The sequence below is a fragment of the Mesoplodon mirus genome (genome assembly GCF_964341445.2).
Source record: "Mesoplodon mirus genome assembly, chromosome: 8".
In the NCBI taxonomy this organism is placed as follows: domain Eukaryota; kingdom Metazoa; phylum Chordata; class Mammalia; order Artiodactyla; family Ziphiidae; genus Mesoplodon; species Mesoplodon mirus.
In genome coordinates this window covers 20,178,143-20,194,211 of record NC_138984.1, presented here as the reverse complement: position 1 = coordinate 20,194,211, position 16,069 = coordinate 20,178,143, and the positions used below count along the sequence as shown (strand labels likewise).

The 16,069-nt window shown below is 52.8% G+C and overlaps 1 protein-coding gene across 10 annotated transcripts in view; it reads right to left on the bottom strand.

Moving 5' to 3' along the window:
- Nucleotides 1–667: 667 nt before the first annotated feature.
- The window catches only part of TNS1 (tensin 1), a 231,703-nt gene continuing 216,301 nt past the window's right edge, over nucleotides 668–16,069 (bottom strand). For all 10 annotated transcript variants that reach the window (XM_082630693.1, XM_082630691.1, XM_082630694.1 and 7 more), the window contains 9 exons: nucleotides 15,551–15,637; nucleotides 14,682–14,813; nucleotides 14,181–14,273; nucleotides 13,184–13,261; nucleotides 11,301–11,372; nucleotides 10,880–11,048; nucleotides 9,788–9,856; nucleotides 9,273–9,305; nucleotides 668–5,519 (listed from right to left, as the gene is read on the bottom strand). In XM_082630693.1, coding sequence (XP_082486819.1) covers nucleotides 5,375–5,519; nucleotides 9,273–9,305; nucleotides 9,788–9,856; nucleotides 10,880–11,048; nucleotides 11,301–11,372; nucleotides 13,184–13,261; nucleotides 14,181–14,273; nucleotides 14,682–14,813; nucleotides 15,551–15,637 — 878 coding nt within the window. In that variant the 3' untranslated portion in view covers nucleotides 668–5,374. The remainder of the gene's footprint in view (nucleotides 5,520–9,272; nucleotides 9,306–9,787; nucleotides 9,857–10,879; nucleotides 11,049–11,300; nucleotides 11,373–13,183; nucleotides 13,262–14,180; nucleotides 14,274–14,681; nucleotides 14,814–15,550; nucleotides 15,638–16,069) is intronic.

Here is a 16,069-nt window from a genome sequence, read left to right as displayed (position 1 = left end):
TCCTCCTTCCTCTGATAAATCTCACCCTTTTAGGGACCAGCCACTGCCCCATTCTCAGTCCCCGTGGTTCAGAAGGCTCCAGAGGCAGTCACGTGACCCAGATCCAGATGGAGCGGTTGGTTCAGAATTAGTCATATGACCCCAGCAGGGTCTATCAGAGCCAATGAGCATTTGTCCCAGGTTTTTGTTGAAAGCACTGGGAGAAAAGAGCTCTCTTTTACTAGTAGGATGAAAGCCTGGAGCCTCGAGTGGCCATATTCTGGAGCATCCGGTGGTACCACCACTGGGATAGAGCTTGCCTGAGAATTAAGCCAACTCAGAGCCAAGTAATGGAGACAAATTCCTGATTCTGCCGTTTGAGCCCCTGGAACCAGCTGTGCTTGGACTTCTTGGTTATGCGTGCCACTAAATTCCTTTTTTTTTTTTTTTCCCTTAAACCATTTTGATTTGAGTTTGTCTTCTAGCTAAAACAGTCCAGATGAAAAACTCATTGTAATTAGACCCAAGATCTGGATGGTAGGGAAGCCCTGGGAGGATGTGGGGTGAGTCGTCCGCCACCAGCATCCCTGAAGCCCACCACATATCCGGAGCCTGGGTGAGGCCCCTTTTTACCCACTGGAGACCTGACGGATCCCCTTTCCAAACAACACAGCTAGTTAACAGCACAGATTTTTCTTTCACTTTATCATTTATAAAGCCATACAATGGATTGCAAAGAAACAAAGCAGCTGTACAGGAGTGGGACAGCATCAGTGTACAGTACATTCACATCCAGGGTAAGTAGCATACATCAGGGTTTATACAAGGTGACAGAGATTACAGGCACGATGATACAAAATAGAAAGTATATTTCCATCTATATAAATACACAGCCAGGGGATCAGGAGGATGCTGGGTTATTCGGTTTTTCCTGCAGAGGGTCTGGGAGGCAGGAGGGGATGGAGGTGAGGAATTGCTTACATCTGTTTTGAATGACATGTCAGAGAGGGGAGAGGTGGGGAAACACAGCATGCACGCACAGATGTGCTCTCACACACATGAGCCACATGTGGACACACAGGAGAGTCTCAAGCTGTTGAACACTGATTAGAAACAAAAGTGGGCTATCCCTTTACAATTACCTCGCAGCTGGGAAAAGTCCAGGTGTGGGATGGGAAATAAACAGAGGTCCTCCAGCACTTCAACATCTGAGGACAGAGAAGCGCCACCCCGTGTGGTTGATCCCCACCATCACCGACACTGAGATTCCCCCAATCAGGGGCCCTACAAGCCTTGCCTCCTGAGTCCTTTCGCCGCTGGGTGATAGTGAACTTGACATCCCATTGCCAACCACCTCCGACCCAACTCCTAAGTTCCCTAAGGAGACAAGCAAAAAATGCACACACATACACCCACACTTGCACACACGCGCACACACGTTCTGTGTTACCACTGGCCAGGGCACTCCAGCCTCGGGATTCCGGGGCCTCGACCCGGGTGAAAAGTAGCCCCGGGACTCTGCCCCCAGCCTCTCCAAGGATCCCAAGGGTGGGGAGATGTAGGGGCAGGAGGCAGCCCTTGGAAAGGGCATTGGCCTCCTCGATCCCCCCCAGATCCAGATCCTGAAGCTGGGAAAGACCAAAGCAGGGGAGAAGACCCGGGAGGCAGGGGTGATGAATGAACATCCCAGGGAAGGGGGCCATAGACACTGTTCCACGTACAGACTCGTCCACAGACCCCTGGGTGGCACCAGGGGCCTGCCCAACCTCTGCTCGGCCCATCCAAATGGGCAGAAGGATGTTCGACTCACCTCCCTCCGGGAGCCCCTTTACAGAGAATCACACGTGTCCCCTGGGCTCCCTCTTATGGTCACACGGCCACCAGGTCCCCCCACCCCTATCCTGCCTGTCTCTGACACACCCAGGGATCGCTCAAAACCCTGCCAGGGAAGAAGGAATCCTGGCAGTCCGCAAGCATTTGGAGCTGCTGCGGGAGAGGCTCCAATGAAGACCTGGGTCAGAGGGCCTTTCCGAAACCTAGGACACAATGTCTCTGTCCCTGGAACACCTGGCTGGAGGAGGGAGCCAGAACACCACGATCGCAGGGCAGGGGCATCCGCTCAGCCCTGGAGCTCCATCAAACTGTTCCCTTCCTCCCCATTTCCCCTCTGGGGTCACCTCTCCACTATTCCCATGCCCGGTCCTCCCCTCTCGCTCCATCTGGGAAGGGCCACGGGGACCTTGCTGGGCCTCTCTCCCTGCTGAATTGGAGGGCTGTCACTTCCCTGCCCCCTGTTCCCTCCAGACACCGTACACGGCAGCTACGGTGAGGCCTCAGCTGCCTCAGAGGCCTGGATGTACAGCAAGACACAGGCTGGGCCTGGGGCTGGGGCCTGAGCTCGCCTGGGGTCTGCATCCCTGCATCGCAAGCTGACCAGGCATCTCCGGCCTCCGGCTCTTTCTTGCCAACTCCTCCCAGACCCTTTCCCATCCCCAACTCCCCAGCCCACTTTCAAGACCAGACGGCACTCTCCTGGCTGACAAACAGATTCAACAATAAACAACAGCAAAAAAGGTTGGGGAGAGGGACGGGGAGAAAAAAGGATAAACATTCATACAATAATAATAATTATTAAAAGTGCTTTCTTTTAAAGGAAATCTTTGGCAAGAACATACTGCAGTGCTGTGGTCGTGTGTGTGTATGTGCGCACATGTGCAAGGTGCACGGGCCTAACCTGTGAGACACGGGAGGGTTAACCCAAGCAGTGTCTGACCCAAAGGTGAGACCACGGTGGAGATTGGGGTACCCTTCCCCATCGTTCTTCTGGACAGGCCACACTCTCGGAAACTGACTCTTTCCAGAAGGATGTTGGGTCGGGGGAGTTGATCAGCTCCCCAGCATCTCGAGTCCTTCCCAGAGTCACACATGGCTCAGGCCTGAATGGGGTGGGCTGCTGGTGGGCGGTGGGAAAGCACGTGTGAAGGCTGACCCCAGACTCACATGAAGGGTCTGATGCTCCGCCCGGCCATCCAGACCAGGAGGAGAGAGTTCCCGGGCTGTCCAGGGGGAGATCAAGATATTTACAAAGGAAGTGGGTGGGAATATCCTCTTCTGTCTGGGAAGAGAGTTGGGGTTAGGTAGGGAATGAGAGAGGGGAAATTGCCGTGTCTGGCTTGAAAGCCTCAGAAGGAAGAGCCCTTTGGGGGAGTCTTGGTCACTAAGGACAAGGTTTCAATCTTTGGGGAGCGGGGGTTACTCCCCACCATCTTCAGACGCTCTCCTTTCCAACTCCCTGAAACAAAACATCCACACAGATACAGCTTCTTGGAAGAGAAAAAAAATACAAGACGCACACGCCCACCACACACACCCGTGTCCCCTGCAGGCTCACACACCTGCTCGGGCCTGCAGGGAGGCGGGCTGCTAAGCCCTCATCTCTGGGAGCTGACAGCCGGGCCCAGCTTGCCAAAAATAAGGGGGGGTGAAGGGGATGGAACACGTGCACCCCCTCCCCGCTGAGTCCTAGTCAGAGTCTAGGGAAGGCCAAGGCCAGGACAAGGAGACCCCTGATTGCTCCAAGGATAAAGGCCCCTACTTTTCAGGCTTCACTTATAGGTACAGAGAGAGATGGGGACTGGATTATGCCGGGGAGGCAATAAAGCTATATGGGGAAATAATAAATACTTCTTGTCAATTTACCTATTCTTTTTTTTAACCTTTTCTTATATTTCATTAGCTTACAGATTCTGTCAGTATGTCTCACATATATATTATATATATTTATATATCAGTACAATGCCTCTCTTTAGGGAACCCAGAGGCTTAAGAAGCTACTCAAGGATGGAGTCTTGGTAGATTTTCCATCTGGCTTAGAGCACTTGGGTGGTGGTCAGGGAGTGCCCAATCGACCAGTTGGACTCTCAGTCCTTTGGCCTAAATGTGCGCCTTCTGCCCTCTGCTCCACGGCGGCTGGGCTCTGGGGGGAAACCAAGGCAGAAGGGGGAAGCGCAAGGCTTTGGTATCGCAGGCAGGCCGTGTGGTGTGCAGGCAGCATCCCCCAGAACTCTGACCAGCTCCCGTGGGCGGTCCAGCAAAAGTCAGACCCCCGATCCCTTGCAGAGGGAGCACAGGAACTGCAGGGGTCTCTCCTGGGCCTCGCCGAGCAGGGCTTATAGAAGCAGGTTCCCAGGATGAGCCCCAACATGGGGACCCTGCAGGACAGAACAGGGAAGAGCAGGAAGGCTCAATCGTCAGCACCCAAAAAGGCAACATGCACATAAGCAAGTCTGAGAAAGGCTGGTCTGGGGCACGAAACCCAAGAAGAGGCTGAGGGCTGGGAGCTGGCGGGAGCCACCTGCCCACCCCGAGGCTGGGCCACACGCCTCGGGGAAGGTGCCTAGAGCTCAGCAGCCTCCCTTGCTGAGGGATCTCTTCCCCAGAGCTCCGGACACACAAGTCGCCGTCTCCTCAAACCAATGCTCCAGCTTCCTGGTGGAGGCAGATCAGGGGTAACGTTGCAGCGTGGCCAGACCCACTCCGTGGGGGTCTCTGCTGAGGAGAAGGGGTTGGCGGCACCCAAGGCTGTTAGAGCAGATGCAGGGACCAGGAGAGCGTCCATTACCCACAATCCTGGGTGTTCCTGGGGAAGGGGGCTTATGCCCCCTCCCTGCTGCCCTGTCACCCCCGACTCTTAACTTTCTTTGGGCAGTATGCACTTGTGTGTGCAAACACAGGGGACACGGGCAAGTATACCTGTTTATAATTCAAGCTGAGAGGCAAACAGAAATCAGTGTGTGAGGATGTGGGTGCGGCCATATATACACCCCATAAAGACACCCACAAACTGTACATGAAAGGCAGAGCAAAGAGACCTTAGGGGCCTCAGGTCTGAGATACTTTCAAAAGCAAAAGTGCCACCACTGGATGTCCCATGGTGGCTCTTCTTGGTGTGGTGATCTACCCTAGAGGTGGACAGACAAAGATTCTCTTGACAGGATTTCTCCTTGCAAAGCAGTTGGGTTAGGAAGAAAGAGCTTTTCCATTTCCCCCCAAAATGTGGATCTCCAGAGAGGTTCATTCTGCCTCTCTTGAGGAGTTCCATCCTCTCGGAGGGTGGAGGAGTTAGGTGGACCTGGTTAGTTTTGGAGGCTCTGGGGGTTTTGTAGTATCCATCTCCCCGGGGGAATCCGAGTTATTCTCCTCCATCTTTTTCCTTCTTTCTCTCTCTCTCCCCCTCCCCACTCAATTCACTTCCCTCTCCCCACATTACACTTTCTTCTCTCCTTCTCCAAAATTGGCCCAAAGTCCTCCTTCTGGATTCAAGGATGGTCAGGATGCACAGGTCCCTTCCCCACATACCCATCCCCACTGGCCCCGGGCAAGGGGAGGGGGGAGTTCATCTCTTCTGGCCGGCACTCAGCATGACCTTGGAGACAAAGTTGACGATGGCGGAGGCCGGCTGGTTGGGGTCAAGCTCAGCAAAGAGGTGGCAGGCGTTGTCCGTGGTGCTGCCCTGTTTCCGGGCCACAAAGCCGAAGAGCCTGCAGGGGCGGGAGACGGGTGACAGGTGTGAGGTGGGGGGTGCAGGAGGAGCCCCAGGCCTGGGAGAGGCGCCAGGAAAGCAAGCTCATCTTTGCTCCCTTCCCCATCTTTCCCTACCTCCCTGAGCACTGGGCACTGAGGGTGGAGCATGTGAGAGAATCCTTTCTCTCCTTCACCAACAAGAAAACCAATGCCTGGAGATAGCAGGTCACTTGTTCAGAGTCAGCAGAAATTCCCCTTTGTGGGCGGGGAGCAGGGGGAAGAGGTACTGGAGGTGAGTGACAAGACCGGACAGTAAGAGGTGGGGATGAGACTAAAAATAAAATGGGACATTCCTAGACCAGCTTCTCTCGGCCCATCCCTGCCACACCCCTAGCCGAATGTTCTTACACACAGCACATAAACAAAGTGCCGTCTGCCTGTCAAAGGGCCCGGCCACCTCAGACACCACAGAGGGTCAGAGACCAAAGGACGAGGGGCCACCGTCCCCCACCACACACACACACACACACACACACACACACACACACACTTCTCCAGAGAATGGGAGGGGGAGGGGGACCCCACACCTGTTCCCCCCCAAACCCCACTCCCCATACCAGGACTGGAGTGACTGAGCGTTCTCTCTGTGCAAAACAGAGTTAAAAATACGAGCACGGAAGAACAGAATGTGAGCTCAGGTCCCCTCCCAGCCAGCACATTGCTGGATGGGGAAATCGGGACAGCTGGAGATTCCGATGGAAACCCCTCTCCCAGGACTGGACGGACCACAGCAGTTAAAATTAGCAAAGTTGGGACTGGCTTACCACACACACACACACACACACACACACACACACACACACACAGGGCTTCACACAGTTTTGCTGTACCCAAATGTGTTTCAGGGGCTGGGGACAATCAGGCCAGAGGTCTGGGGTAACAGTCTACCCAAGTGGTGGGGAAGCCTGGGCCCGTGGATCACCCCCGCCAGAGCCCCCTCTCCAGGCCAGGATGGAGAACCGGCCCACCTCTCAGGCCTGAACACTGCCCGCCTGCCCTCCCTTCATGTTTATTTCAGCTCTGTGGGCCTCAGGGCCAACTCAACAGTAGTCCAAGTCCTTCCTCTGCTTGGAGGAATGGATGCGGCAAGACACCTCAGCCCCCAAGGGCAGAGAGGAGTGCTTACAAGCACCCAAGAGCGAGCACCTCCTTAGATTGGGGGCCTGAGGCATCTCGCTTGCCTCACCCTCGTCCAGCCCTGAGCTCTCCTAGGCCTCCACAAGGGCAAGTCAGAAGGAAGCTCAGCACAAAAGCTGCTCCTCAATGAGGAATTTCCAGGCCTGGGCCCAGCCTGCTTCTGTCCCGGATCCATCTCCCCCTCGCAGGGCCGGGTGGTGAGTAAGACAAGACCCTTCAAACGCAGAGCTCTGGCCTCCTGGCTGGCGGCAGGGACTTGGAGACCCCAATGACCCCATGAGCCCCAGGGGAGGCTGAGATAAGCTTTGAGAGGACTGCACACAGGGGCCTCTTTTCAGCTGAGCTGCTAACTCTTTATATGACCTTGGGCCAGGAGAGGTCTCCTCCATCCCACATGGCCCCTCTGGATGAAACAGAGCAGGACCCTATGGTCCTTGCCCCCTATGTCTTCTGCCTGCCTTTTGTCTGTGGAAAAACTTTAGCCAGAGAATAAGTTTAATCAGAGAAAATGCAGAAACAAAGGAAAACAGCCCGACAACACTAAATAATAGTAGTTTAGTCACTAAGCATAGTTAAGGACCTTTAGTTCCTTCTCAAGGCCTATAGATAATATTCTGAGACACATCCACCTTCCCACCAGGTGGAAGAAGTTAACTACATCATGACCAGACCGTAGCTATGACATAAGCTGCCACAATTCCAAGAACTGGCCTCAAGGAAATGCGAACAAACCAACCCCGGAACTAAAGATGAATTGTACTTAAAACAATCAAGATGACGCTGGTCAGACCACCAATGACCAATTTCAAGATGATGGTCAGAGCTGACCATGCTGTTTCTGCATGTAGCCCCATCCCTCCGTCTATAAAAGCTCTTGCACCCGGGTTGTCAGTGGGGGAGGGGGCGGCGGGCGGCCTTTGGACAGGCATCCACCCTCCCCTGTGACTGCCGGCATCCAAAATAAAGCAAACTTTCCTTTCCACCAACCTGGCCTCTTTATTGGCTTTTGAACGGGGCAGCCAGACCCCACTTTCGGTTACATGGACACCCCCAGAAGGAGGTTTCATCGTGCTGACCCTGGTCAGTTCCACTCATCTGGACCTCAGTGGCCTCACTGGGCCTCCTCCTCGCTCTCCTCCTCCCTGCCTCCATCCTTTCATTTCCTTACTAAATATCTATCAGCCCCTCCCACACGGCAGATACAGTCGTGCCCTCAGGGAGCTTGCAATCTGGTGGCCTCCCCAGCCCCATCCCCATGAAATCAGCTCTCTGCTGCTCCCACACCCATTTCTACCTGTCATATAAGACCTTTTTTTTTTTTTTTTTTTTTTTTTGCGGTACGCGGGCCTCTCACTGCTGTGGCCTCTCCCGTTGCGGAGCACAGGCTCCAGACGCGCAGGCTCAGCGGCCACGGCTCACGGGCCCAGCTGCTCCGTGGCATGTGGGATCCTCCCGGACCGGGGCACGAACCCATGTCCCCTGCATCGGCAGGAGGACTCTCAACCACTGTGCCACCAGGGAAGCCCTAAGACCTATTTTTAAACATAGTTTATTTCCCCAAACCTTCCCAAATCAGCAGTGGTTTTAATTTCTTCTTAACAGTGAAAGTTTTCTTTTTCTAAAGCCAATCGAATATGAAGTCTGGATATGTAAAGGTGATAGCAGTACTTATGGAGATAAATGGATCAACTCAACAGTGTAACATTTACCTATGATAAAGTCAATCAGTGAGAAAAAAATGGGGCTGTTTGGGTGAGCCCGACAAAGTAAAAGGTGGAATTATGGACCATAGTGACAGTCTTATGTCAGCTTCAGTACCCAGGTTATTCCTATACTTTGTTTTGGTTTTACTGAGAAAACTCTGATTCATCCTGATAAATAACTGCAAATCGTACCTCCCCTCAAAGCGGCTCAGTTACAACCTGAGGAACCCAGCGTTCCTTGGAACCCAGTTTGAAAACCACTGCAGCACCTTAGCCTGCTTATACACTTCTCTTATCTACTGTGCTAACATCAGGCACCTGAGGGCAGAATCCGCCTCCTGGTTGGTCTGAATTTTCCCAGGGCTGAGTTAGTTCCCTGGAAGCACTTATGAAATGCCAAATAGATGGAAAATTGACCAAAGGACCCCAGGGCCATCAGTGGAATTTCGGAAGGAATTCAGACCTACCGGACTCCCGTGGTCTGACGTGGAGGTCTAGCCCACGTCATGCACGGAAGTCCTCCAAGAGAACAGGAATGGGAATCAGGATGTCAGGATTGCGGCAGAAAAGATCATTTAAACAACCCCTGCCCCACTGCCGTCACCTCCAATAAAACTCTCAGCTTTCAGATCCCTTCCTCAGACCCCTGCTGGTCTGGGCCTGAGAGAGGGAAGGGGACAAGACTGGAGGCTGGGCCTTTGGCCTCGAGGCAGGAGAAGGCCAAAGACCTGGCTGCCTGGGCAAGCTTTTCTCCAGAGCTGCCCTTTGCCTACCTCTTGTTCCTGGATTCTAAGCCCACTCCCGCACCCACCTCTGCCCCAGCCAAGGAGCACAAAGACCAGCCAGCCGGGTGGGGAGAAGCATACTTACTTAGCAGGGGAACTTCCCTCCGTCTTCATCCACCTGTGGAGAGAATGACAGCACAGCGTAAACCACCACTTCTCCCTCAGAGCCCAGCCCCGGGTGTGCCCGGAGCCCTGGGGGAAGGCACAGCCCCTGTGCCAGGGGGGTGGGAGCCTCCAAAGATCATGCAGCAGGGCATTCACAGTGGAGAGAGCACTGCAGCCTGCCTCCCAAGGAGCTTTCCCCAACGTGGAGAGGAGAAGCAGCTTCAGGGTCAGAGGGGTAGAAGCAGGCGTTTGGGTCCCTGGGAGGGGCTTCAAATTGGTGGCGGGAAAAACTCAAAAAGAGGCCAACACAGCTACTCACGGGCCCACAGGCATGGGCAGATCTTCAAATTGAGCCAAGAATGCACACACACACACACACACACACAGGAGTGCATACACACATAGATGCGTGCACGCACACACACATACATGCATACACACAGACTTCAGTGTTCGAAAGATGGCTGGGAAGGCAAGTGTCTACAAGAGACTTACTTCCTCTCCTGTGGATCCAGGTCACAGAAGGTGATGGTGTTGAGGGGGTAGTGGCGTCTGAAGAAGAGCCTGTGGCACACACATCAGATAAACAGAGAATGAGTGCTGGAGTGACTCCTCCTTCAGGTCAGGCCACCACCTGTGGCTGTCACAGGTCGACACAGCCTTTCCCTTCTGAGCATGATGGACTGGGCTGCTCCCTTTGGGGACATAAAGCCATGCATAGGGACAGAGAGATGTCTCATAGAAACATGTCCCAAATGCTAGAGGCTAGGGAAAGAAGGAAGAAACTGGCATTGAGGAATGAGAAACGGGGGCACTCTGGAGGAGGAAGAAAAGGGGCTGGGGAGAGAGCATGAGAGGAAGGGCCTCTGCTCTAGAAAGCAGGGACTTTGATCAGTTGCATTTACAGCTGTATAACAAATGCAGGCATATTTGTGGAAGGAAGGAGGGATGGATGGATGGATGGATGGATAGAGGGAGACAAATTAGTGAAGGGATAAATGGGTGGGCGAAGATAAACGGGGGATGAATGGATGCAGGAATGGATGGATCATTTGGTGAGTGGGTGAGAAAGTGGATGGATGGATAGGTCACAGGGTTGGGAGGAGCCCAACACAGAAGCAATTAGAAGAATCTTACTGGGCTTCCCTGGTGGCGCAGTGGTTAAGAATCCGCCTGCCAATGCAGGGGACACGGGTTCAATCCCTGGTCCGGGAAGATCCCACATGCCGCGGAGCAACTAAGCCCGTGCACCACAACTACTGAGCCTGCGCTCTAGAGCCCGCGAGCCACAACTACTGAGCCCGCGAGCCACAACTACTGAGCCTGCGAGCCACAACTACTGAGCCTGCGTGCCACAACTACTGAAGCCTGCGCGCCTAGAGCCCATGCTCTGCAACAAGAGAAGCCACCGCAGTGAGAAGCCCGCGCACCACAACGAAGAGTAGCCCCCACTCACCACAACTAAAAAGAAAAGCCCACGCTCAGCAACAAAGACCCAAAGCAGCCAAAAATTACTTACTTAATTAATTAATAAAAAACAAACAAACAAAAAAACACCATCTTTAGAAAACAAAAAAAGAATCTTACTTTCTCTGGTTGTCAGTCAGTGTAATTCCCTGGGCAGAAACTTTGAAGTGGACGATGGTGGCAGCCGGTGTGGGGTCAGTAGCCAGTGTCTCAGAAGTGGCTTTGGAGATGGCCTGTGGCCCAGTGAGTGACTCCATGTCCACAGAGTTGATGAAGAGCACGTTGCAGGCTGGAAGAAACCCACCCAAGGAGGTGTCATGGGGGCCGAAGTGGGTGGGAACCACCCCCAGGTCCTCTCTTCAGAGAGAAGATAGCAGATGAATTTCAGGCCAGCCTTGGGCCAAGGCATCTGCACACAGAAATGTGGTCTGCCCAGAGACATCTGGGTCTGGGAGAGATATCTAGCCTGCACCTACAGGAGGGTACAGGGCCAGGGGGAGGAAAGGCCTGGGCAGGGATCCCATCGGGGGTGGCCACTCACCTGCCCCTTGCTTCAGCAGGTCACTGGTTGAGTTGGCAGGGCCCGAGCTATCTTTTGATTCATCTGTGGGGTCTGAGACAAAAATTTAATTCAGCTGGTAATTAAAACTCCAGAGCTGGAAAGAAGCACAAGGTTGGCTGGGCCTCAGGCTAGCTCTGCAAATACTTTGTGCAACGGATACCGCTTCTCATAACAAGCCCTGGCAGTCAGCACGTGTGTCCAGTTTGAATGTCTAGTGATTGCTCTAAGTATTCAGCACACTGGTTGAGAGCTGTGGAGTCCAACAGAGCAGGGTTCAGATGCTCACCCAGCCACTTGCCAAGTGTCTATAAAACGGAGGGGATGATGAGAGTACTCACGTCCCTGGGTTTCTGAGATGTTCCGTGTACAGTGTTAGTCCAGTGGATGACATAAAGCAAGCCTTCAAGTGGCAACTGATATGGTTGTTTTGCATTGACGTGTCTTAGGTGTAGATCAGTAAATGCCCTAATTCATTAAACCACAATGCAGCACAACTACAATTTCAATATTAATAAGAACTGAGCATTGTTTATACCAGCATTTCTCAGACTTTGGTGTGCAGGCTTGTTAAAACAGATTTCTGGGCACCACCCTAAAGCTTCTGATTAGGTGGGGCTTGAGAATATCTACATTTTTAACAAGTTCCCAGGGGTGCTGATGCTGCTGGTCTGGGGACCGTACTGTGAGAACCACTGGCTTATACAATGTAAATAGAGAGCAGTTTTATGATTATTAAATTACTTAGAAATATAATTTAATTAGTGTCTAAATCATGTGGTTAATAGGGCTATTTAAATAGTATTTGAACTTTTAAGTTGATAATAGTGGTCAATTATCATTAATAATTCAATGAATCAAATTGGATACATAGATATTGTCAAATAATATTGGAGGTTTTAAGTATGGACATAACCCCAGGACTTCCAAGAGAGACTGAAAGCAAGTCCCAGACACAATTCCGAATATCCTATTATTGGACAGAGAGCATGGGGAGAAGGCACCCCAGTTACCAGTTCCTAGACCTCAAGTTCAGGGCCAGGCATATTCCCCTCCCCTCATGGGAGCCCCGTGTATCTGGGGCTGCATAATGGAAGCCTGTGCTGTTGAAAGGTTTGGGGTGTCCATCCGCCTTCCTCCGAGGCTGGGACACCTCTCTAAGAGAAACTAAAATCTCTTTTGCCAGCCCCAGTGTCTCACTCAAATTCTCGCCCTATACGTCCCAAAGCTCTTGAGTTCCGTTTGTACTTCCCACAATCAAAAGAGGGCTTGCTCCTCCCATTAGCTCCATGTCCCCTTGGCGAGGGAACACCCTCTCAGCCATGCAGACTAGAAACGCCAGGGACATCTTGGGCTTCCTGTCTCCTTCCCACGCCATGTGGATCCCTAAGAGGTCCCTCGAGTGTGCTCTCTCCTCTCCATTCAGACCGCCCTCCCACACCTGGATGCCCCATGACCTATCTCTGCCTTCCCCTCCCCCCTCCCTCGGCCCTGCCCACTGATGCCCATCTCACCCTCCGGACACGGTCCTCCCCATGGCTGTCTCCTGCTTCTATTTCCTCCCCTGGGATGAGTCGTAATTCTCAGGATTCAAGCATGAATTCTTAAAGCCTCCAGAGAATTTTCTCTGGAGCAATCTGGCAAGTCAATTATGTGTGTTTCTGGAATTAAGATTTTTAATGAACTTTCCCTTCTTTTTCATTAGAAAAAATAAAGAGGAGAGTGGTTTTGAGTTTCCCCAAGATTGGCAACACGACCCGTTTCCTCCAAGCCTGGCGCATGTTCTGGAGCAGCTGTCTGGGCAGAGACGTGAAGGAGGCCAGCACAAGGGTGCGCTTGGAGGGCGAGGAGTCTCAGGTTCCTACCTCGGTTTGGAATGACCAGCTTACAGGGCAGAGCCAGCGGGATGATGGAGTGCTGGTAGACCAGGGCAGACAGTGATCCTGCAGGGAGGGAGACAGCCGGCAGAGGCAGCGTTACTGGGAGCACGTCAGGGGCGCTAAGGAAGCATACCCACCCCGCCCCACTGTCCATAATCTTTAGCTTCTTTCTTACCTCTCCCTCATCCCACCCACAAAGCTGAAAATTCACTCCCTCTTTGACAGCAAGATCCAAGGGAAAAGATTCTAAAGGCTCACTCTAGCCGTCAGACGGTTACCCCACAACTTTTTTTTTTTTTTTTTTTTTGTGGTACGTGGGCCTCTCACTGTCGCGGCCTCTCCCGTCGCGGAGCACAGGCTCCGGAGACACAGGCTCAGCGGCCACGGCTCACAGGCCCAGCCGCTCCGCGGCATGTGGGATCTTCCGGGACCGGGGCACGAACCCACATCCCCTGCATCGGCAGGCGGACTCTCAACCACTGCGCCACCAGGGAAGCCCCCCACAACTTTTCTTTATCGAAAGTTACTCTCAGCATCTCTCCTAAGTCCCTGCAGCTGCCAGGGCTCCACTCAGGAGAGTGCAGCAGAAAGTATCAGAGGATGATGGGATCAAATCAGTAACTTATTAGCTGTGTGTCCCTGGATAAATCTCAGTTCCCTCATGTGTAAAAGGGGACGATGACACCTACCACTGGTCGGGAGACCAGAAGTGATCTAAGGTACCTGAGGTGGCTTTCACATAGTAGGTAGTGGATAAAGGCAGCTGCTGTTTATAGTTGTTATTCCAGTGTTAATCAAAAAGTCTCCGCGGGGTAGGACAAATACAGAAAGAAATCTGGCAGAGTGAAGGCGCCACGGCACAGAGGAAGGGAGTCGCCGTGCGTTTCTCTGCTGCGTCTGTGACAAGGGTGACGGGCAGAAGCTGCAGCGGGGAACCTGGGACAGGCCTGAGACCGTGGGGACGGAGGCGGGGACAGCTCACCGAAGTTTGGCTCGTTGGGGCAGCCCTTGAGCTTGACTCCTCTGGGGCTCGTCTCTATCAGGAAATGCCTCACGAGCTCATGAGTCATGTCCCCTGGGATGAAGAGAAAGAAACGTGGATGGGTCACTGCCCATGGTGTCCTTCCGCCACCTCCCAGCACTACTCCCAACTTCTCCAGTGTGCTGGGCTGTGATGGAGAAAGGGTCACAGCAATAACACGGCCAGAGCCCTGGGATGGAGAGACCATCACTGCTAGCCCACCCCTCAGGGAAACTCAATCACAGGGTCCCAGTCATCTTGCTTCCCTGTTCTCTGACCTCAATCATCACCAAGCCCAAGACCTGCTCTTCTGAAGAGTCTGATTAGAAGGGACCAGCTCCCATGAGAAGTAAGAGACCTGCCCACCCCACATACCCACCCCTCGTCCTCTGGCAGCTCAGGACCTAAAGAGACTGTAGGGACCACCTAGTCCTGAGGCCCCAGTGGACAAGCTGGTGTTACCTTTTTTATTCTGCTGCATGATGGTCGGAGGGGGCGAAGACACCTTCATGGCCAGCCCATAGGCTCCTCGGAAGGAGTGGCTGTCTCGGATGATGAAAGCCCCTGGCTCCTGGTCCTTAAGGAGGGCGATGGCTGAATCGGGAGGAGAGAAGGGGAAATGAGAAATTGATGCACTGGCTTAAGTCTCATCAGGTCTTGAACCTCATTCTTTCTCAGGTGAGATGAGAGTCCTTAAAGTTAAAATGTAAACACTCCTAAGGGTCCTCCTACACTAGAGTCTGCAAAGTTTTTCTGTAAATAGCCAGACAGTAAATATTTCAGGCTTTGCAGGCCATGCAGTGTCGGCTACAACTACTCATCGCTGCCATCACAGCACAAAAGCAGCCCATACAGTGAGTAAACAAATAGATGGGGTTGTTCCAAGAAAACTGTCCGGATCTGACGCCTGGCTGGAAGTCACCCTGCCCTACGTCCACACAGACTTCCCTTAGGGCCTGAGGCCTCTCATCTCCATCCCCACAATGCCAACTATGTTTTCTTCTATAAAATGGGCAAAAATCCCCCACATCATGCAGATGGAGAGCTAAGGTTTCATAGTATCTCGGCCAGCCTTTCATTTTGTCCTGGAAAACCAAGACTTTGCTGCTTTTAAGGAAACAGCTACAACCACTGCTTCTGCTTCCCAACGCTTCACTGTGGGGAGGTGCCTCTTCCTGTCCAACCTTGGTCCCAGCTCCTCTCTGTGACCACCACCTACTGCAAAGAGGAATGAGTCTGCTTATGTCCCTTGCCCAGGGAAGACAAGGTGGGCAGCAGCCAGCTGTGACCTCAGATGGACCCCAGGACTTTCAGCGCCACCCAGCACTTACCCTGCTCTCTGGAGATCTCGGGCTTGTACCAATACTTGGAAGTGTCCTGGACAAACTTCACTTTAGCCCGCGTCTCAGGGCTGTTGTCTAAAGGAGAAGGAGAGGGAAAGAAGGTGTTACGAGTCTCCAACTCTGTCCCCCCGAAAGGTATGTTGGAATTAACCCCCAGTACCTGTGAATGGGACCTTATTTGGAAATAGGGTCTTTGCGGATGTAAACAAGTTAAGACGCAGTCGTGCTGGATTAGAGTGGACCCCAATCCAATATGACTGGTGTCCTTATAAAAAGAAGGAAAGGGACAGGGAGACATAAGGGGAGAGTGTCATGTGAAGATGGAGGCAGAGATTGGGGAGATGCATCTACAAGCCAAGGGGCCCCAAGACTGCCAGCCACCATGAGAAGCTAAGACAAAAGCCTAGAACACAGTCTCCCTCAGAGTCTCCAGAAGGAACCAATCCTGCCAATACCTTGATTTTGGATTTCCAGCCTCAGCTACCATGAGAGAATACATTTCTCTTG